Source organism: Polypterus senegalus, chromosome 9 (assembly GCF_016835505.1).
Source record: "Polypterus senegalus isolate Bchr_013 chromosome 9, ASM1683550v1, whole genome shotgun sequence".
Lineage (NCBI taxonomy): Eukaryota > Metazoa > Chordata > Cladistia > Polypteriformes > Polypteridae > Polypterus > Polypterus senegalus.
Genome location: NC_053162.1, coordinates 179616525 through 179640045, shown reverse-complemented (window position 1 = coordinate 179640045; position 23521 = coordinate 179616525). Strand labels below are relative to the sequence as shown.

At 33.8% G+C, this 23521-nt stretch overlaps 1 protein-coding gene across 3 annotated transcripts in view; it reads right to left on the bottom strand.

Annotated features, from left to right (window-relative positions):
- gapvd1 (GTPase activating protein and VPS9 domains 1) overlaps positions 1–23521 on the bottom strand; it is a 94095-nt gene that overhangs the window by 50863 nt on the left and 19711 nt on the right. For all 3 annotated transcript variants that reach the window (XM_039764440.1, XM_039764439.1, XM_039764441.1), the window contains exons 3-8: positions 19380–20220; positions 17350–17436; positions 10874–11008; positions 10161–10350; positions 7825–7905; positions 2008–2171 (exon numbers count right to left, since the gene is read on the bottom strand). In XM_039764440.1, the coding sequence (XP_039620374.1) occupies positions 2008–2171; positions 7825–7905; positions 10161–10350; positions 10874–11008; positions 17350–17436; positions 19380–20220 (1498 nt within the window). The remainder of the gene's footprint in view (positions 1–2007; positions 2172–7824; positions 7906–10160; positions 10351–10873; positions 11009–17349; positions 17437–19379; positions 20221–23521) is intronic.

The window sequence follows — 23521 nt, the reverse complement described above, 5'->3', positions numbered from 1 at the left end:
TCAATATAAACTCAAAGTCCTCTTGACTCTTAATTGGATTAATCTGGTATAAAAAAAGTTAACACCCCATGATTATGTGTGTTTATGTATTAAGGGACACATGAAATATTGAAAAGGAGAAACAGCATAGGCTCTTACAGACTATATTGGGATTGTTCTAGGCAAGCCAGATTTACTTTGGAGAGATGACAAAAAAAATACTTTACTGGTGACAAGATTCTATGTTACTTCTATTTATCAAGCATTCAATAACTTATTATGGCAAGTGGCACAGCACATTTAATGTTCAAAGGAATCTTCATACAGTATACAGTCAGTATACTGCATGAGAATTAACAGACTCGCCAATATGACGTATACAGATTTTATGCAAATAAGGTGAACACAATAATGTAAAGAATACACAAACACTACCACACTAAAATCACATAAACATCACTGATGCCACCTGGATGAATCAATAAAGTTGTGCCCACACTCCACAAGCTTTCCAAATTTCCAAAAATAAACTTCATTGGATAACAATATTCAGAGAAATAACTATACAGTTTCTGCCCATTGGGTGTAGTTAGTGTTTTGGCACAACTGAGAAAAAAAAACAAAAAAAAAAACAAAAACAAACAAAAAAAAAGACATGCTGCCCTATTAATGACTGTATGCAAGATGTGACACTGAAGGTGATTATTATTTTGAAGTCAAAAGTAAATCCCATAAATTGGATACATTTTGATTTTAAACCAAACAATGATTGGGGGGAAAGAAAACCTGAAAGAGGCCAACTCCTAGCATTACTTCAAAAACGTATTTCAACTGTCAAATAAGAGAAATTTGTGAACACACTTAAAGCTAAATCACCCCCAATGCGTTACTTTGTTGATGCCCCCATTACTTTTTCGTCAGCCTCTTGATTCACACTCACATACCTTAGGCTTTTTAAAGTGGCTCATTGTATATATGTTACGATTCATTATAATAAGCAGTTACAACTTGTAGCCTTTTGTGTGTTATTTAAAGGCAGACATTTGTAGTTAAGTAAAATAAATAAATAAATCACACCATTCATTTAATTAGAAAAAAAGTACCCTATTCTTCTGTATATTCCATAGGCTACTGTTGGTACAATAAAAAATTGCTGTGTTTTAAAAAAAAAAAAAAGGCTATTTTTAAACAAAACTTAATTTATTTAAAATTTTACAATTTACCATATCATCATCTTAATTTTCCCTCATATTCATAAAATCCTTACCCGGATAATTTACTACAAGTATTTTTTAAATAGTTCTTTGAATAAATGGAATTACCTATAGGCAAACCCCTAGCTGCATCCTGGTCAAACATGCAGACAAGAATGTCACTGTATTCCATACATGTAACAATAAACTTGACCTTAAATCAACATGCAAGCCCCAAGCTAAAGAGAAGAGTCTGGAATACCAAGAGTAAATTCATTTGGACATCGGGCCATAGAAATAACACATTCAAATTTCACACAAATCTAAATGGTGCTCCACTATGCTGCCAGTCTAAATTTCTGTAATATTCAGAGAGAAACTCATGTGAAGTGTGTTATGCTTGAACTGCCAGTAACCAATATCGGGTACCAATAAAAATTAATTTAACGTGACAGTGCACCTAATTAGTAATGTTAATATCGTAATATACTTTGTACAATAGTAAAAATAAATTTTACACAAATGTAGTATATTTACTCAAAAACAATCTGTTGCCACTTCAGTCAATTTCCCCAAATACTTCTAATTAATAATTACGACTTTAAGGTGAAGGATAATTTAGAAGATCTTTTATTGGTTTATGTTTGCCTCTCTATAATGAAAAATGTAAAACCTCCAAGAAATAAGATTTTGAACTCACATATAAACGGCTCTAATGGAAGCATTTGCAATTATTTTGTCAACAAACAAAGGGTGTGTCTATTATTTTTACTTTTTGGAAACTACTTTAAACATACTTCAAGACGAGTATAATGTAGGTCTGACTGAGCAGTACCTCATTTTCTGACATCATTCCAGGAGAAATTTGTGGTGCTGTGCCCAAAGAGATAACAAGGACTTCCTCTGGCAAAAGGTCTTGGATTGATTCCTGAGAGCTAGCCTCTTGGTCTGGTTGCTGCTCCAAGGCAATGTTGGATTTGCTTCTGCTCCGTGAGGCTGCTAAAGACAGAAAGGGTCGAGTAGAGAAAGACTATCAACATTAATTTCATCAAATTATATGGTATAATAGCAGTACAGCATTTTGTAAAGTTGTAAAGTGCCACTAAATTAAAACATGGAGAAAACTAGACAAGATATTGCAATACGGTGGTCAGCCATATGTGACCATGAAGCAAAATCCGGTACAGGCCACATGACAACAATGCAAGATAAGTCAGTAAGAGCAGAGCAAGGATATTGGTGTGTGTGTAGAAAATTATATCACTTTGTTTAGTCAGAAAGGCTACATAAAAAAAAAATCAACCAAGTTGACTAACCTAAACTGTAACTGTGATTTATTTCTAAGGGGTAACTTTTTATTAATTTCCCAACACTATACTGTCTATTTGGAGGAAAAATATTTTGACATACTTTAGCAAGCAGTAGATGCTCATGCAAAAATGGTTTTCAAGTGCATAAGTAAATGTTTTCCTACTCTTAATATATCATCATTAGTGGATTTTGCAGGATAGGATAATGACACTTCTTATAAAATGAGTTTTACTCTTCTACTAATACAATCCCAATTCCAAGAAAGTTTGGACGCTGTGTAAATTGTAAGTAAAAACTGAATGCAATGATGTGCAAATCTCATAAACCCAGATTTTATTCACAATAGAACACAGACAACATATCAAACTAAAAATAATAATATTGGATTTTAGTCATTTAAAATAAAAATGTCATAAAGTGCAATAGCATTATTCAGTAAAACTGGATAATTGGTCAAGGGAGTAAATCATTTTGTAAAGTTCTATATGTATTAACTGATGAATATACTTCAAGGGGGCCTACTGGCAAACTCCACCATAAACGCTCGTACTAGTAAGTAGTAAACTAGGATTTTAAAAAAACTGTATGGTCTTTGAGCTACCTTAGAGAACCATGCACATTCTGTTACATATGCTACTTAAAATAAAACAGAATATACTTTATTAAATAGCTTTCACTCTCAGCAGGGTCTCTATGAAACAACACAAGAACCACCTATCCTAGGAGCAAACTCATTCTGCCACGCTAAATAAGCAGCAGTACGTACATATATTTATCAATCCTTACACGGAAAAAATCTCAGTCCAACCAAGAATTATTTTTAAAAGCTAGTTACCTGGGCAGTAAGAATGTTATTTCACGTAAAAAAAAATATAAACAATTTAAATAAACATTGATACAATAAAAAACAACAAGAATATATGTTGTTTATAAAGCAAGGCCTCCCTTAGAATGCAAAACCTAGTAGTAGTCCTGTGGTAAATTATTTAAGAATCCTTTGGATTCACCATAATATTCTTTTGTTATTGCCCCACATACTGTTCCTTAATTTAATTTGAGCTCAGAGATCTGAAGTAGCCAGTCTAATAATCTCCAAACTTCTGCTACAAGTAGGTCTTAATTGTGTTTACAGTATATTTTGGGGATGTTTTCATACTGAAAGATTAAATTTCATACCAGTAAATGAATTTTCCAAAAGGTACAGAACAACATGTTGATATTTAAGAACAGGCCACATGAAATTTGACTAGATCCCCTATGCAACTGCCTGAGGATGCATGTCGGCCAATAACTTGACTGCTACTGTACCTTACACGAAGCTGAAGACAAACATCAGTGTATTTCTCTCCATCTCTTTTACTTACATATTGTCTTTAAGGACCACAGATTTGGACTCATTGCTACATAAGGCTTTCTGCCATGGTAATCACTCTGTGTGCCATATACCATCTGCAATGTATTGCAAATAACTTAATATAAGTGAGTTAACAAGATATTCAAGATTTATATGGTCTATGGAAAAAGTTCTTCTGCTTTGTAACAGGGCATCTAACCTGTATGTTAAAGACTAAACTAGACCAAAATTTTTTTCTGCTTTACAAATCTCGGCTCTTCAGTTTACTTTCTAATTACTGTAACTAATTAGCTGCATATACTGCCATTCTAAGTTGCGGCGGGAGGTACACTTGTTTTCAGAGAGCGCTGAGCTTTAGTTAGTCAAAAGCAATACGTAAAAAAAAAAAAAGGAAATGGCTCTTCTGTAAGATGTGTATGAAGGTCAAGAGCTTTCCACAATGGCCCATGAAAAAACTACTACATTTCATCTTGGTTTAATAAGTGTACCTTTAGATAATGAAAGGGATAAAGCGCCCAAATACCACAAAAAGACTGAGGAGGGTGGACAAGTGCTATGATAATAAGGTGTGGATTGTCTGGCAAAAAACTTAGAGGAAAAGTGATAATGCTGAAAAACTACACCTAATATTTTGCCGTTTCTCTCATTTCAGAATGAGTTGTTTTTCAACTCATTTAAAAACTGGAATACATTTGCAAAGGTCTCTATTATCAAGGCATGCACTATGTTTCCCTATTTCAAAGCGATATTAGATTTAATGAGAAAGCACCACTCCTTTTCCTTTATATCATACACAAATGAATGTATCCAGATTATTATGTATAAACTCACTTCGGATATAACCCCTACTACCACAAATAGTGTATAATAAATCATTTATTTCTATTACTGCCAAGCAGTATTAAAAAGGGGAACACAGAAGTCACTATTTAATCTGAACACCCCCCAAAATTAACTGGTATTAGTCCTAGTTCTCCCGTTATTAGCAGGTGTGTAACAGACATTGCTGTCTTCTCCAGCAATGTGTTTGCTGTGACACTCAAGATAACTAATCATGCAATAAAGCATTAGAAGAGAAGAGAGGAAAAAAAAAAAAAAAGGTTCTTCTTTTGCACTCCATAGTAAATACAACAGCATTAATGATAGCAACTTTACTACTGGTGATAAATTTTATAGGACCATCAATTTTCACAGCACTACTGTACAAGAAACAAATGCAAATAATACTTAAGGCTCCAAAATGGGCGATTCATCTTTAACACTACAGTCACCTTTTCCCACACCCTTAAAATTTAAACATTTAAGAAACAAAATTTTGAATGACTTTACAGATAAACATGTTAAAGTTTACAACAGTCAAAATACTTTAAAAATCAGATAATCTTCATAGCTCTGTGGTGTCTGTAAATAGGATTTCCTTACAAATCATATATTAAACTTTTCATGCTTGAATTACAAGGCATAGAATGTACTTAACCCTTGTACACTGTGTTGTAATTTATAAACACATTTAATGCAATTCTGGGCTTGAGTGTCCAAAGCCTATCTGGCAGTGGTGGGCACAACACATGAAATAATCTGATACAGGGAGTACTGTACATATGTACAAATCCACACTCACTCATACGGAGGTCAAGTCATTAATTCACCTAACCTACTAGTCTTTGGAGATGTGGAAGGAAAACCAAAGGAAAAGACAAGCAGTCACAAGGATGACAATACCTGATGTGGGTTTTGAGTACAGGAAACTTGATATATTACACTTCTAGTCCTATGCCACCCTTACATTCTTTTATTAATAACAACAACACATTTATATTTTTTCAAGGAGGATGGTCCATACTCATACTCCACCCAATGTACATTAAAGAGGGTTTGCCACATATATTTCAGGCATATGTTAGTCTATCCAATTATGTGTCACCTACAATTTTTAGCCAGATCATACTACTACTTCATAAGTTCATTCACTTTGAAAAAGGGCAGCCACAACTTCATTCACCAAGTAGCCCCAATTCCTACATTCTACTAACTCAGGAAAATGTCACTGCACTATAAAAAGGCTGTGGCAGATTCTGGTTATGGGGTGTGGAAAGCATTTGCTATAACCAGCTTCTTAGATTAATGTCAATTTTCTTGATAAGTGAGCTCTTCATTTAATTAGGGCAACTATTGCTATCAATTTTCTTTTCATTACTTCTCATAATGTAGTATATATTAAACACATTCTTCCTCTATTATCTATTAACACCCCTTTAATTTATTTCTATAAGTCACAAACACCACAAGTTAAAATAACCTTCTGTAGCTGGGCACATATCCTTTTCAACAGAACACCATATTTGTCCAGATTCCTTATATTTTATTCATTTTGCAGTAATCTCCGAATAATATGTAAAGTAATCAAAATGCTTGTTTACTGAAATCTTTATAACAATTAGATGATATGATATTTTTATATATTTCCCTTACTTTGGCTTACATCTGCAGCAATACTTTTTTTTTTTTTTTTTAATAAAAGCACCCAAAAAAAAATAAAAAGGCATGAGAAAGTATTTGTGCCATACAATTTTCTGCATTATTGTATCATTCTGAAGCTTATCCCATGCTTCTGTGCATTGTTGCAAATGGAACCCAACTTTGTGTACTGGATCTTAGTTTTTATTTAATTATACTGTATGTAAGATTAAAGAAGCAACCATTAAGTGTGAAAATGTTTTTGATCACCAAAGCAAACGACATTGAGGCCTGATTTACAGTAAATCTGTCCAGTCTAACAGAAATATTGGCGTACATGTTCTTGTAGCACATCATTCTAGAACATCTTTTCAAAAACAATGAGGGATTGGCAAAGGAAGTTTGGGTAGTCTTAAATTACTAGAAAGGGTCCATGGTACAGTAGCAAGGAAGAAACAACTGGTGGTCAATAAAAATGAGTGTTTGGTAAACATTTGCCAATTTACACATAGGTAATCCCCAAGTGTTCTGAGAAATGTTCCTTTTACAAATGCGTCAAATACTCAAGTTTTCATCCAAAATGTACCCAATTAAGTCTGAAGAACAGTCACTATTACATTTAACAGTAAGAGACTTAGATTAACATTTAAGCATGGTGGCTATAATGCCGTGCTAAAGCTGAAGAGCTGCTAGAACAGGAACTAACACAATGAGCCATGAAACATAAGCAAGTCCATATAGGTTTGACTTCAGAAAACCAACTGAAGCACATCTGCAAAGAAATGTGGGACAAAATTTGTCATTAGCATGAGAGACAGATAACTTCAATATATATTTTGTTGGGGTGGGAGAGAGATTGCATTTTCAGAAGCATCAATGGGCAGAACTTTAATTATTATAACTTTAATTATGAAAGTTAACTTTATTTATCCAAGTTCCTTTCATCTCATTATGCTGTTTCTGGCTGATGGTCTGATAAAGCATACGGTAAAGTATAAGAATTAATGAAGAAAATTTGACAAATACTTTTCAAAAGCACTGTAAAAACAACAGATCTGTTAGCATTTTGGAAAGCATTTGTCTGATGCTATTTTGAACACAAATAATAAAAAGCCAAGCTGTTCCCAGTCCTTAGAGGTTTGGGTGCCTTGTGTTTATATACTATATATATCACACAGATGTAGGTCTTAAAAGATTCATCTATGCAGCACACTTTGATCAGATTTTTACAAAAGCAGTCTATGACAAATGCAATCAGAGAAAGATCAGGAACAAATGGCAACACACAGTTACAACTGAGGACTGGGACCTGCTGATTGCAGAGGATATTTTTGAATGGGTATTCTGTGAAAAAACAAAAATTAAAGCAGCCACTAATACAGAACAAAAGCATGATAGAATAGTGGTGTGCTATTAAATCCAAAAAGTCAACATCTCATTTCAGTATCAAAGCAAACAGTGACTGCAAGCATTTGCGTGACTGCGAGTGCCAAAGCTATAAATGTACACAATAAAGCATGGATTACCCACCAAATGGTGTTACTAAGGGTATATGTGCAGTCAGAGTGTTGGCAGAAGGTTCCCAGCTGGTAATTGCAGCTAACTGTTGTCCTGAATATCAGTAGGCATTGAAAAAAGGTGACATTATCATTCAAAAATATTAAAAATGTACAAAATAACTTCTGTTTAAAGTTAATAATTACATAATTTCTTACACTAAAAAAGCATCTAACGTACATAAAACAATGATTAATAGAAAAGATCATATTAATTCAGTCATCTTCAGAATAATAAAGACAAAACAAACTAATGATACACATTGATTAGCTGGAGCTAGTTAGTGATTAAAATGAATTCTGAACAGTACACCTCATATTTTAAATCTTTTTAAAGCATGGCAGAAGAAAAAAAAAAAGTTACTAAAGAAATCACATAATATATTTAATAACAGACAATAGATTATCGACCTTTCAGCAAATACAATACTTTATAATACAAATATTTTTTTTACATCCCAGATTGAGTACTAAGGTAAGAGCAGTTTTGCTGAAGGATAAATCTCATTGCTTTAATAACTACAAAAATCCAATCTCAAACAAAACCTTTCCCTTATTAATATCTTCTTAGATAAAGTGTGTTGAAATTTGTGTAACCATTTAGAATATTACTATTTTTAAAGCATTATCATTTTCTTAAAAAATAAAAATGCCATTTTCTTGTGTATTAAAATGTTCATTTATATTATGTTATTGTCTGGAAGTATAGGATCATTTGATTTTTTTTTTTCATTTTCCAAGTTTGCCTTCTGTAATTTGTAGTTTAAACTGATTACATTACCAATGTACATTAAGAAACTGTAAACATCAATCCCGCATTGATCTTTAACTGTTCACATCTCTGACTTGCTCCATTAGGATTAGTTTAAACATTAGGACACTAGAGTAAAGGCTGCTGAAGATGGAGCTTTGAAGTCATATGAATGATAAATTAGAAATCAGCAGTAATCAATTTGGCAACATTAGTAATATCTTGCCTATAATTTTAAATCAATTTAATTGTACTTTGATTTATAAAAAAAAAAAAAAAGTTTTGAATGCTAATGTATATACTACACATATACGTAGAGTCCAAATACAAACACACACACAAACCCCCTTACTTATATACTTGTATCAATAAATATGCAATCTGTTCTTTGTAGTTGCTTGTAACAGGAATAATTTTTTGTTTTTTTGCTGTTAAGGTAAAGACAGCACTGCTAACAATATGACAAAGCTTTGTAGAAGCTATTTCACATTTATAAGAGATCTGATCCTGAAAGACTTCAACCAACACTGTTATGAACACATGCCTATTAGCCTTTCTGAAACCTACAAAAACACTATTCTTGCTTTTGGCTAGCTGTGCTTGTTCCATTAATCTAGCAAAACTTTAATTGATTTATAGAACAGACAGGTCATGTTTTGTCAGTGTCACAAGACATGATCGCTGTTCCTGATACTGTCACCTGATTATGTCTATTCAAACAAGTAGAAATCTCTAGGGATGTCAAATGGCCCGACTGCATGACGAGTTTCCAGCATACTTTTGTACTTTCAAAGAATAGCGTGCTCAACCTTTTTTTCTGACAACTAATAATGTGATGCCTAGGCATTTGTACTTCCTGGTGGGTGCTCACTGATTGTCAGGTCTTGTGCACAAACAGCACCAACCCCACCATCATAAAACAAAATCAAACCTGCTTAATTTTCTTTGGGTGAATCGTGTACTATCTGGATTAAGTTTCTGCATGTGTCGCACTATATGGCTGGCAGTCACAGGAGCGAGCAGCAACTGTTCCCAAGTTGCTAACATTATGTAAATGAAGTCTACAACTGAAAATTGTTGAAAAATATATCCAAAAAGAAATCTACCCTTTTAAACAATTATTTATGCAGCACTGCTATAAATTGGCCTTGATACTTTTCAGTAACATTACCAACACCATTACAAATCAATTTTAAATGAAGATGATGTATTGTGGATACTACAAAACAGACAAACTTTCTCAAGCTGTAGCTCTAAAAGCTAAGGAAGATTTTATGGGTAATTTGTTTAGAACTGTCATTTTTGGAATTTCACTGAATTGTAGCAACATATATTTTTACCATACTGACGTAAGATATTAAGACTAATAGCATGAATATTAGTATAGTATATTAGTATATTATTATAGCAGCTTTGGAGTGATTATATTTTAGCCTTTATGCTACCACAAAAAAAAAACCACTCTATTCTGCACCAAGTCTCTAATTTACTTGAATAAATCTATTTCTCTGTAAGATCCCACATCTATTGTTAAAAATCAGAGTTTATTCTGAAGATACCTATGGGCAATCTTTTCTTGTTGGCAGGTGTGGTGGCTGGAGATAGTTGTGGAGTGTTGGACGGTGTCATTTCCAGGCTGTTGCTTTTCCCACCTCGGACATGAGGTACATTTGTCATCAAGTTCTCTAGAGCAATTCGATCTTCATCACGCAGCTGATCACCAGACATCACATTTCTAGCAAAATCCACCTATGTGAATACAATGAAAGTCACAAATTAAGTATGATGTTTCATGCTAGACATGCGCTTTGTTCTTTCTTTTGCAAACGTACGCAAATAGACAGCAAACCTGACTGACTGTTTTTCCTATTTCAACAAGCACATCAAATAATATGGTTAACTTTAACACTGTAAAAGTGAACTCAAATGCAATCGCGTTAATTAAAAAAAATCAGAAGGAATTAAACAATACTATGGTAACAGTTTAGAAAATGGCCTAGAACTGATCAAAAAAAAAAAAAAAAATACAAGGCTCATACGCAATAAAATGTAATGCTGTTACTGAATAATTAAATCAATTCAATACATAAGATACATTTTTATATTTCAAAAGATAACTATAAACATAACTAACAAAATAAATCGAAAAAAGAAAAAAATGCAAAAAAAAAAAGCAAGAAAGATACTTCCTCACTGGGTCTCAACTAATCAAGATCCCTTCCAACATATAATTTTAAAGCCGACAAAAACAAGCAAATTAGTACATTTATACCAATGTGAGGAGTTGATTGTGAGTGATGTAAACCACAGTCCTTGTCAACCCATCAAGGAGGTTCATAGAGGACATTGGAGGAGTGTCTACTGCACGACCACCAATGATCACATCCAGAAAAGCTGCCACACAACCCTGTAAAACAGTAAAATGTATAAGTTAGTTGTTGCCATTATTCCATGTACCTAAATATTACAATGCTCAGTAACATGCTAAAACCTGGTACTACATACAGCAATTCAATTTTATTGCTTTGTATGATGCATTATTCTACAGCCCCATTTCTCAATTCTATGTAGTTTTGTTATGTACTTCAGCATGAACAATGTTGCCATTACCAGTGTGACCTTTATTTTGTTCATAGACAGGCAATGAAATGTGATCCTTCTGCTAATTCTTTTGTCAATATATTCCTTGATGCAATAAGCTTTAAATACTATGGGTACCTTTTGATCCTCCAATAATGGATTTAATATTTTGTAGATGCTGTACTTGCGCATTTCTCACTCCATGCTCTAGATACATTATGAAATTGAAGCAATGACAGCCATTTGGGCACATTGCCATTATAGGAAATTAAAGATTTTTTTTTGGCTGATTATAGTCTTTGAAGGGGTTTTAAACACAGTTCTGACTGCATATTTTCACTCTGGTGTCTTTCTTAACTAGTAACTAACTTTGTTGTTCTAATGGACTTGCATTAAACCAAGACAGTGTTTACTATTTCTTTAAACAGCTGAAAGTTAAAACATGTAACATGCTGCTCCATGTGCAAGATCTCAGGAGGAAAAAATAAAAAATGTTCAATATGTCAGAAGAAGTACACTGACAAGCTCTAACACAGGACTCAATGAGTTGCAATGACTTTAGTTTTTTTGCTATGACCAATTTTACAATCAGAAGACAATTTTTGCTCTTAATGGTATATGCTAACTTTTTTTTATTAATAAGGCAGTGCAAAGATATGTTTCACTAGTAGCAGTAATTGAGTACTAATTAAGACAGTGGATGTAATGAAAATCTGCCACCCTTCAAGAGTGGAGCTTGAAACCCTAGTCTACGCACTAAAGTTTATGGTCTAAATTAATATTTAGAGGAATAAAAACCCTAGAAAGAGAAATGCATAAAACTAAATACATAGTAATAAAAAGGTTGCACCATATATTTTATATAGGCAGTCTATAGGAAAAGGGTTCTAACCTGTAAAGTTTGGATGAACTATACTTAAAAAGGTATTATCTGACTGAACAGAAACAAGCATGCACAACCAAGACCTAAACAAGTACCTCAGCACTGACAAGAAATGATGATGATAAAGTCCGTCAAAGCAGTTACACTGCCATCCTTAGGATTTCAAAAATCTGCAGCATGGTGGGACCATGAAACTGTCTTAATTCCATATTAAGACTTATTATATAAAAATATAGAAAATCTAGAATGGACTCTCAGTTATCACACTGTGGCCTTCAAGTTTTAAAACAATGCATCCTGTAAATATAGCTTTGGTACTATGCAGGCATAATATTTATGAAACCCAGACCATCGCAAGAAAATGAAGAAAAAAAAATCATGACATACAGTACATATTGCTCAATAAAACTGAACTAATTAACAGAGTGTTAACAGATAAGACCAAACAGTAACTGAGGGAGAGAGATCAAACTTAAAAGACCCAATGTTTAAAGGCAAAAACCACCTAAAACCTGCCAAAACCTCATCTATGAAAGCTCTGAGATTGCTGGATTCAGAGGAATGTCTTGAAAACCTTATTTCTTGGTAAGTGGGTACCCTAAATATGGAATCCTGTTCAAAAACTTTAGACAGTTGTCAATTGTCCAAAACAATTTTCTGAAAAAAAATAATATTCTGTAAAACTATCCCTAAATAATACCTCTCAAAAAACTGGAAACTTAATTTGTGGCTATAGCTTAATGACGTGTGTTACCTCCTAATCTACCCACAAAGACTAACTGAGGATGATACCAGACAAGTTGAGAAATAACTAGAGCTAATTTTATTGTGTCACAAATAACAGAAATAAAAGTTTATGCCAAGTTTGTCTGCTCAAGTACAGACCCAGCACATTAAACGGAATGCTGCGATAATAATTTTGTAATGTCTTTTACTCACTTAAGTTTAACAAAGAAAAAAAAATAAAAAATAATGAAAAAGTACAAATACAGCAAGCATACTAAAACTTTGGTCCTTTCAATTGCTATAAAAAGAGGAAAAAAAGAAAGATAACCAAAGGCCGGATGTGATTTCAGTAATGGAATCACTGCAACTTAGTTTTAAAGTAAGGTAGTTTGCAGTAATGAATAGCTGTATTTATAGAATTCTGTGAACATAAATGAAAGGAGCATTATATTGAACAACAGTTTAATATTAGTGATGTGGAAATGTTTCTGTCTTGTGGCTGATGCTGCTAGTGTACTGTAGGCTTAGAATCTGAATAGGACTAAACGGGGAAAATAGATGTATAAAAACTGTCATTGACTTAATTAAGGCACAATAAAGGACTTTAAAAATATTTTTAAATGAACATTTACTTACTGTACTTACTGTAAAATGCTGAATTTTACCATTCTCACGTTATGATTTAAATGAAACATGTCAGAGTGATGGATAGCACACTGCCCTGAATTTGCTGTAAAAAAAAACTTTCAGTCCTTAATCAAAGAGCAGAGGCCTGGATCAGCCTTGGTTAGGTCAGGTGCACCTCTAACTGAATTAGTAAGGAATGTTGTAGCGGGTTGGGTATAAACCCACTCAAAAGGAAACATGTTTCTTACACCTCATTGATTTTCTACAGAAAGCATATTGCCAAATAACTGGAGGGAAACCTTTACTATTATAGTATATGCAGCATAAAATAAACTAGTCTGTAACACCTATTTTTACAGAATCTTCTTAACTACAGTTTATTTTGAGTTGATAAATGAGATGGGCTCGCTGGGGCAAATACAACATAAATTACATTTGTTAATATTGGTCACATTCCACAATTGAATAGATTTACATTTAAAGTCTACTATATTGAACTGTAGCTGCAGAGATACAGGTCAGTTTTCCATTTTTTTCTGCATTTACACCCTGACAAATTAATGCTAAGCCAAGTACGTTATTTCTGAGGAGGCCAAGCCAAGAAATGCTCGCCATGTAATCACACATGTATACCAATGGGTGGCATTTCCCTTATTCTCTGGATACAGTAGGATAACACTCACTTTGTTGCTTTCATAAGGACTGTATATTTAATTAACATGATGTTTAACTTCCAAAGTTGGGGGCAAAAAAAAAAAAAAAAAAAAAAAGAGAGGCCAAAAGGTACAACTTGAAAAGCCCAACCATAACTGAGAAAAGCAACCATATATAATAGCTTGAAAATAGATTAAGGCTTAAAATAGCACAGAAAGACAAAGCTAAACAGAAGTTCTAAAAAGCCAAGTCATGGTTTTCTTCTACATCCTGCTACTGACTCAAGAAATTCAAATATTCAAGCAAGAAGATAGTATAAGTTGTTTCACAAGCCTGTGGTTTACAAAACTGTCTTATAGCAGCGATTTGATTTCTACACTGAAACTAAGACTTCAATTTATGATAACATCAGCATAAGTTAGTTAGTGACATTGTATCAAAATCACTTGCATGAAAATTTATTGCACACATAGCTTAGCAGCTTTAATATTATTCACAATAAAGAATGGAGAATTTAGTAATTTAATAAAGACAATGGTTCAAAATACTAAAATGAAAGCAGAAGTTTTAGCAGGCAAAAAATTCTCACATTTGTCCTTTAAACAGTAAACTTTGTTACGTTTATCTGAAACAAGATTAAAGTTAGTAAAAATTACTACAGGCTCTATATATGAAATAAAGACTGACAAGATGTTTAAGAAGCTCAAATAAATTAACCTAGTGGAAATTGTGATGAGTGAAACTCCACTGAATTAGCTTGGACTTAAGTTTGCTGAAAACATGGAAAATGGTCAGGAATTTTGCTGAATTTGTCAAAACGCTTTTAAGTCAGAGAAGGAGAAACTGGACTAATTTTCAATAATGTGCCAACTGTGCTTGGCCGATGATTGTGGCCAAAAATGTGACCCGAGTTGTGAGGCAGCACAAGGCAGCACCACTGCTGATCCACTAAGCCTCCAAAATAAAATTACACTTTGCGTCCACAATACTCCATGTTCCTTATCTTGCTCTATCTCCCCTGAGGTCATATCACTACAAATAACTAACACTAACAGAACCTAGGATGCCACTCAGTGAGCCGTCTCTGTCAGTACCTGATCTGCACTATATAGTGAGGAACATAACATGCTTAATCCAGCTGTAAAGACATAATGTACAATAAATTATGTAAAACAACAATGTATTTTCATAATATTCCCTATTATGGTCAGCTAATGTAGCCTTCAAATGAAAACAGTACATGATTAAAATTAAAATAAAAAAAAAAAAAATGCTTACAGGGTGCAAATCCGGCTGTAGCACCAATCAGATAGTTACATCACATGTGTATGTGTTACATCACACGCAGTATATAATTCATGCTTGCACAAATCAGATCGTACAGCAACGCAAAGTGTGAGGTGGAGTAGGCTTACGGTACACATGCACAAACATTCTGCGCATGCATAACACAAATCAGACAGGTAGCGCAGATCAGGTAGTGACAGCCCCATCCAAGTGCTGGTACAACTCTGTAATACCATGCTGGCTTCACAAAAATTCATGGGGTGCTGGGAAATAAGGTTAATGAATGCTGACCATAGAGCAACTTTTCTTGGAAAAAATTTGGCCAGGAAGGTCATCAGCAAACCCAGCAATTACGCTATGAAAAATGCTCTGATGGATTTCACTTATCAATACAACTGGAGAGGGATGAAATCCAAAATACATAGTGCTACAGCATCACTCAAAGGATTGGCACAATAGGCAAATCAAGATAATAATGATGGCATCCCCCTCGTGACCCTTCCCCCTTAAATAATTTTCCAAGCAGAATAACCATATTGGAGTATTAAAACAAACCATATTTAGTTAAATTTTTAGATTACTCCAAGTAATCTTATAACTGTCTGATCCAAGGCATCCACAACTTTCAAGAGATCTGTGATAATACCAAAACTGAGTGAAATGATATTAGAAGTTAGAGAATTGAGACCTGCTTTTAGTTATTTGATTAGCTAAAGAAACACAAACAGATATCTACTAAGGCCATTAGTAATGTAAATGAACGTACAGGTTGGTGTCTTGGCTGCTTTTCAGAATAATTTTCTAAACAAGTTATTTCCAAAAAGATCTACCATGAAAACAATCATGTTAGTTACAATTATCCAATGCATCGTGTCAAAAGGCAAAACCATGACAAGCCACTTGTTCTAGAATAACATTTAAAACTGTCAGTTAGTTGGCTATTTTACAGACTTGTTTAAAAAAAATAAAAATAAAATGTGAGATCCTCTTAGGAAGATTTCTAAATAAAGCTGAAAGTAAAACCAAGCTTTATGCTGACCATAAAGCTTCGAGATTCATTTGTACACTGTATTCATATTTAATAAAGGGAGATATTTCTTCAAAACAATTTAGACTTTTCAAGTTCAAAGCATGCTGATAAATATTAGACTCTATGCCATAGTCCTACAGAGGCTCATCAGTCTTTATTATTCAGAATGAGACAGTTTTCTTTCTTTTTTCTTTTTATTGCTATGCCATGCAAACAATAGTGGTGCAAAGTTACTTATTAGATTTGGGTTTTCCACATCACAATTGGGAAAAATACCAAAGCAAATAGAAGATGCAACACTAATGTTTATTAGTACAAAAGAAAGTGTTTAAAATTTTGAAGTTGTATTTTAAAAAAAAATCAAGATGAGTCTAATATAATCAGTCAAAGTGCTTTTAAACAAACATTTTAAAAAAGCGACTGTGGTTGAAGATTATTTCAAAGGAAAAATTATAAAGGGATTGCCATCTGCATCTTTTGAAAAGGGGAAAAATACATCAATATATTAAAATCTGACTTGAGAATTTGTGGTAAAACGGAGATTTTGAATAATTAAGTATATTTAATTTTTTTTTAATAACTGAAATATCATTGGGATATTAGAAAGTGGATTTGATGCACACACTGAATTGTAGCTATACTATAGAAATAAAAAGTACATAATAAATTTAATAAAAAATTAAAGGGGAACAATGGTCATTTACACTGTGATGCAGTAAGCTGGCTGATTACTACGTGTTGTTTTAAAATATATTCAATGTCTTAAGAACACATTTTACTTCTCCCCTTTACTAATTTTTTTAACAAAAGTTGTTTTGTTTCAATTGAGTACCTCAGTATTTTTGTGAAAGCTCTCAAAGCTGCTCACGTACTCAGTGCTTTATTAAACAGAGGACAGTTATATTATTTATTATTATTATATATCATTACACATTATTATTTACAACACATTCATTTTTACTTTATCAAACTTGGAAAGGCTTCCTTTCATGCGTGGGTCTCCTTCATCTGTGCTGCCCATAGCTAACTGCTGCAACAGCTGGCCCACCTTAAATATAAAAAATAACATTTAGCATTATAACTAACTGATACATTTACTTTTAAGGCAGAGAAAGGAAGTACAAAGTGATAAAAACACACTTTTTAAACAGTTTCATGGTGAAGCTATTACACAAAAATACCAAGTTATAAAAAATTCTTTTATTCATTTCTAAATATTCCACTTACATTGCTAAAAACGCCATTCAGCTGAAAGATTCACTTACATAATCATATTTTTGCCCCTTGACCTTAATCTTATATCTTAAAGAATTCCTTTTTACTTAATAAAACAAAAGGAAAGGTCAAGTTCCAATACTTGAGCACATTTGCTAAATCAGGAATAACAGCAGTGTTAAAAGGAAGAGTAGTTTGTAGAGTTTATGACTAAACACAGACATTAAGAAACCAAATATGACATAAAACATAAGAAACTCTGTTGACCCTTTAATGGAAGTACATTTGCAAAAAAAGGTTGTGAATTATTTTAAATTACTTGAATTTCTGCATTTATTACTCATTGCTGTAGATCTCACTCATTGTTAAGTCATAATGATAGACAAAAAACACTATCTGCTTAAACTGAACAAACAAACAACTGGACAACTTCTTGTTAATACTCAACACATTGTTTAAATATTCACAGTATAGACTGTGACCCCTTGTATCTAGTAACTTGAAGAACTTCCTTTAGCAGAAATAACCTCTACCAAATATTTCCGGCAGCTGCTATTTAGGCTTACGTAATAATGAGAAATACAGATCATTCCTCTTTATAAAACTGTTTTAGTTCACTGATATTTCAGATAATCCTTGCATCAACAGCTTTCTTCAGGTCAGTCTGTGGCATATCAGTTAGCCTGAATCATGGACTCTGACTTGGCCACTCAGTAACACCAATTTTGTTGCTGATTCACTGAAAGAGTTCAACTTTTGTTTTATCTGTCAAAACAACACTTTTGTCAGCATTTTTCTTATTTTGGACACACAATCAGGGAATCTGACGAGTTCAAAAGATTTCTGTAGGTCTCTTGTTTCCCCTGGTTATTCTAAGGTTTTTTTTACACTTTCTTTGGTATTGAATGACACGCTCTTGCTGTGATTAGTTCAGGAAACACACACCAATGGACAGTAGCAAAAGTATTACGTTCTCCTCTATTTGTAGAAAATTTGTCTTACTGCAAACCAAAACAGTTTTTCCAGTTTTATGTTTCTCTATAATTGTTCTTCTACGGTCCGCTTGTATTTCATATTAACATTAAAAGATCTTTCTTGAGAAGAGCAGACTCTGTCTGTAACCTAATTGTGTGTTTTTAGAGGGTATGGCACCTCCAACTTACGTCACTGATTGAATGCCCAGCTCCTTTAGTTTTTGGAGAAGTCATCAACCAAGAGGTTCACATAGTGGACATGAATGTTTAAACAATATGTTCAGTAATAACAAAAAGCAACATATTCACTAAAAATAGGACACTCCCCACACTCAGTCAATTGAGAGAAGGAAAAAAAAAGTTAGTAACACTGATTGAATACTGAATGCTAACCAGCAAGCCATTATATTTTTATTTTCAAATAAGATTCATAAACCTTTCACACCTACATATATACCCGGTCTTAATTTTATTAATATGCCCATCCTCATTAATTACATCCAAATATGGATTTATTTAGTTTTACACAACAATACTACTCCTATTGACCACAATGTTTCTATTCTTGGACTTAGAGATAATTAATTTAGGAAACATTATAAAAGAAAAACTTATAATAATGAAAGGTGCAATCTTAAAATAAAATTGAATAAAATGAAATGTGTCCTTAAAATAAAATTTAAGATTAAAACACCAGAAAGATACAACATGGTAATTATTTAAAGGGATAGAGAATGGAAAGAACATTCCGAAAAGCTTCTCAAAGAGAAACTTACATTTAAAGAATTTAAATTCCTCCTACCTGCATCAGATTAAACCTGGCCACCTCGTTAATTGGGGCATCTGAAATGATTCCATACTGCTCTGGGTTGACAATAGCAGGACAGATAAAGAAAACCAGCAGGAGATCAGTACACATTGCACGCACTTCTGTAATATCCAACCTTTCTACACAGGACAGAGTTTTGTACATTTGAGACACAATCCATCGTAGGCTGTGAGGAAAGCAATACGTGTTTTGTTTCAAGTAGCCAATAAACTTGTTTACAAGTGCCACAAGCTTTGCCTCATTTGACTCAATCATCTCTTGGACTTTGGCCTTATAAATGTCAGATCCTTTCCCACCAAGCTTCTCTATTTGAGGACCAGAGATACGCTCTGCCACTTTGTTGGGGTCTCTCTCCAAGTAATCTTCATCTTCCACAAGCAGCTGCATTATAGGCTCATGCAAGGTGGCTGTTAAGAAGAGCTTTGCAGAGTATACACCTTCAGAAAACAGCCTAAATAGGATGCTGAAAGCACAAGTACCACTCCTCAAGCGCCGTCGTGGATCTTCACTCTCTTTCAGCCCAAATTCAATCAGGTAGCGCAGTACCTGTAGGAGATAGTTCTCATCTTCTTGCATGATACAGTTCCCATACAGTGAAGTAAAGACAGTGTGAATTACACTATGCATATGCTCCTGGTTGAGCTTCTCACCCGCCACCAAACAGGAAGCCACCAAGCGAGGATTTTCCCTCACCCTGTGGAGGAACTCCCCATAAACTGTCTCCTGGAAGCCAAGTGTTTTATAGCCATCGACAAACTGAGTATCCTCCAAGAGTTTAGCATGCTGGCAACATTCTGCAGGGGAAGCATCAGTGCTGTAGGCAAAAATAAAAGGTAGGCATTTAGTGAGTCTTTTCATGCCTTTATTATCACTTACACAGTCGGATGGATAAAACACATTTTAATTTACATAGTAACACTTTTGCAAATATTCTTGTGTGGAGTAAACAAATAAACAGACCTTCTTAGAAAGAAGTATGGTTTCTCTCTCATTTTTTTTAAAGCACATGTTAAAAAAACACTCTGGTAAGGTTTCTGCTTACTGTGTTCAGTCATGGGGTATGAGAAGGCCCTTTAGTTAAAGTGCAGAAAAAAATGAATGAACTCTGAAATTTAACACAAAAGGAAAATGGGTGGTAGGTAATCTTGTGCTTTTTTTCCTCCATAATTTAAAGTGCTGACTGCAATGTATTTTCCCTTTTATTATTTACATTTCTACAGCATATTGGAAGAGGCTGTGGTATTATTGTAAAAATACTTTTCTGCAATATCACCGTCAACAGAATCAAAAACGGGTTTGTGCTATGAGGATTGTCCCTGGTGATGACAAAGCTTCCTGGAAAAAATTAATCCAGGTACGGACATATCAGAAAGAAGCAAACTTGCCATAGCTGAGGTGGGGTAAAGATAGTATGATATAGCTTACTTTTGTTCAGTTGCTGAACATACCATCTCAAATGGTGCAATAAATGTTATGTGCACATACATATATGCCAATCAAAGAACACCTTTTTCTTAAATAATTTCCCTCTTTTGTTTATTCAGAAGTCATCAACAATATAGCAGAAAATAATGCAAGCCTGAAATCACCATGTTGATATCACAACTTTAACTTTAAAGGTGGCCTGTATCAAGTGTTGAGTGTCATCTGCAAACATGTCCTGTATTTTGTTAGTAGGAGTTCCCCTTTTCAGCATTTTATAATTTATACTATAAGCTGCTAAAGCCTCAGTATCTCTAGTCTCTGGGAAGTACAGTGATACGTAAATACGGCAAAATAATGTGATGGCCATGAGCTGTTAGCTAGTTTTAAGAGATCAACCAATTATTTTACTCTGTAAAACTTAATTATATGAAACATTCTCAAAATGTTTAAACTGGTTGAGGGTTGTAGGGGCCAAAACCTATCCAGGCTTCAACTCGCAGAGGGTAGTGATCATCCCAGAACGGACTATAAGTGCCTCACTGGGCACACTCGCACACGGCCAGTAAAGCATCGTCAGTACACTTAACATGTGCATATTTGAGATGTATGAGGAAAAATCCGTTAGTAAACCAGTAATAAATGGTTGTGAAATCTGAAATCATGAGGAAGCTTCTTTACTAACCACTCTACGACAATGCCAACCAAAAAAAACAAATCCAGCATTTTAAATGAACAAACTGTCACCTGGACATTTAAAGGTTATATTCTGACAGACAGCAATATATACTGTATCACAATAATCAAGCATTTTGAAATTGAACAGCGGCATTTAAAGATGCATTATGTTGCATAACATCTTGATTTGGTCGTATATTCTTTTAAAGACAGAGAATTGTTTTAATAGCAGTTCTTTTTTTAAACTTGTGTTATATTAAAATCCAGACTTGTCCCAGTTCTTCATACTGCTAAAAGTGTCACTTTCTAGATTTTCAATTTTATTTACATCTAAACATTAAAGAATGAGTTCTAAGTCAGTTTTTCACAATTGTAGCATATATTTACTTGCCCCAGAACGTTGTTATTAACTGAAGCCTAATAAAAACTACTAAGAAAATAAAACCTTTCCCTGCAGCTTACAATGGAAGCCAGTGGAGTACCAGAAGAAACAGAAGCCTTAAAGCTTAACCAAATACATATATTTCTAAACCAGCAAAGATCGCTATTTCAGAAAATATGCCTTCTATATCTCTAAGATAAGTTTATGTCAACAAACTGAAGTTGGAAGTCATTCATTTTGTATTACAGATTCTTGGCACTACCTTTGCAAAGGAAGGATGTGTGTTCTCTTTTCACAGTGACTGGTGTAGATGGAGATTTCCACATAAACAGCATCCAATGTGCACATAGCACACTGTATGCAGTAATGTAGAACACCATGAAGCAAAACACAAGGCTAGCAATTTAGTAGTACGCTTCCTTTCAGCTAAAATAATATGAAAATGTGTATACCTGGGATGTGAAAATAAAATGAAGCAATAATATTCTACTAATCTTACAACCATAGCTTAGAGCACTTAGATGGGAGCTGTGGGGCATCAGTCTTAAGCAATGCACTGCAAATTCAAAACACAAACCTACATAATTAAAGGTCTGTTTAGCCCTTCTGGCTTCAATTGCTTCTTCTATTTTAGTTTAAAATAATGAAGAAGTGCTTCCAGAACATTACTAATGAACAGGAGTGGAAAATTGTCTCAATCAGTAATACAAATGAAACCACTGCAAGCCAAAGCAGGCTCATGTGAAATATGTTTTCCAACAGTGGTAGTGCTAGGTGCCAACTTTTGCAGCAAAGGCATTCAAAAGGCATTAATTTACATTTTCCACATGTGCACTTGAGACTAACTATATAACTACAGTATGTCAATTTTCCACTACTTCTATTTAATTTTTTTGCATTCCATAGTAGAAGTACACTTGTTTTGTGCACAGAATTCAGAGAAATTATTGCATGTCTGACTTACTTGCAAAAAAGTTGCCACTCACTAGCTTAGTCTACAACCTGTTAACACTCTTTATCAGCACAGTCTGGCTCATAGAGATACAGTGCAGTAACAAGGTAAACACTTCATCTTTGTAACTGGACATGTTGTTGTTGTTGTTGTTGTTAAGTGCCATCAAGTTGATTCTGACTCATAGCAACCCTAACTGGACATAATGATGGAATAAACTGATAACTTCTTGATGTAAAATATATGATGAATTAAACATTTACCATAAAAAAGCACAGCCTGATTACAGTGTTCATTAAGTTAATTTCGTGTAACCACTCCCCTGGAGTAAAAGGCCATCTATCCCTTATGTGTAGGGGATAGAAGGGGTCAAATGAACAGTCTCACACACAAAGAAAGAACATTTTTGCAAAAACAATGCTTTTTGGGAAATGTATCTCAAAATGTTAATCGGTTTTCAGGAACATTTTTAGCTTTGAATTGGACGTATTAGGTTTAAAAAGCTTTTTTCCCCCCACATCTCTTCTCATGATTAACTGACTGCCACAGTAAGCCGCAGCCTTTTTTTTTTATATAAATATTTCCCTTAATAATTAAAAGTTGTGGGGCAAATGTATGCAAAGATTAAAAAAAATAATTTTACACTAAGTTTTTAATCCAATTTGAAGCAGTAAACAGAGC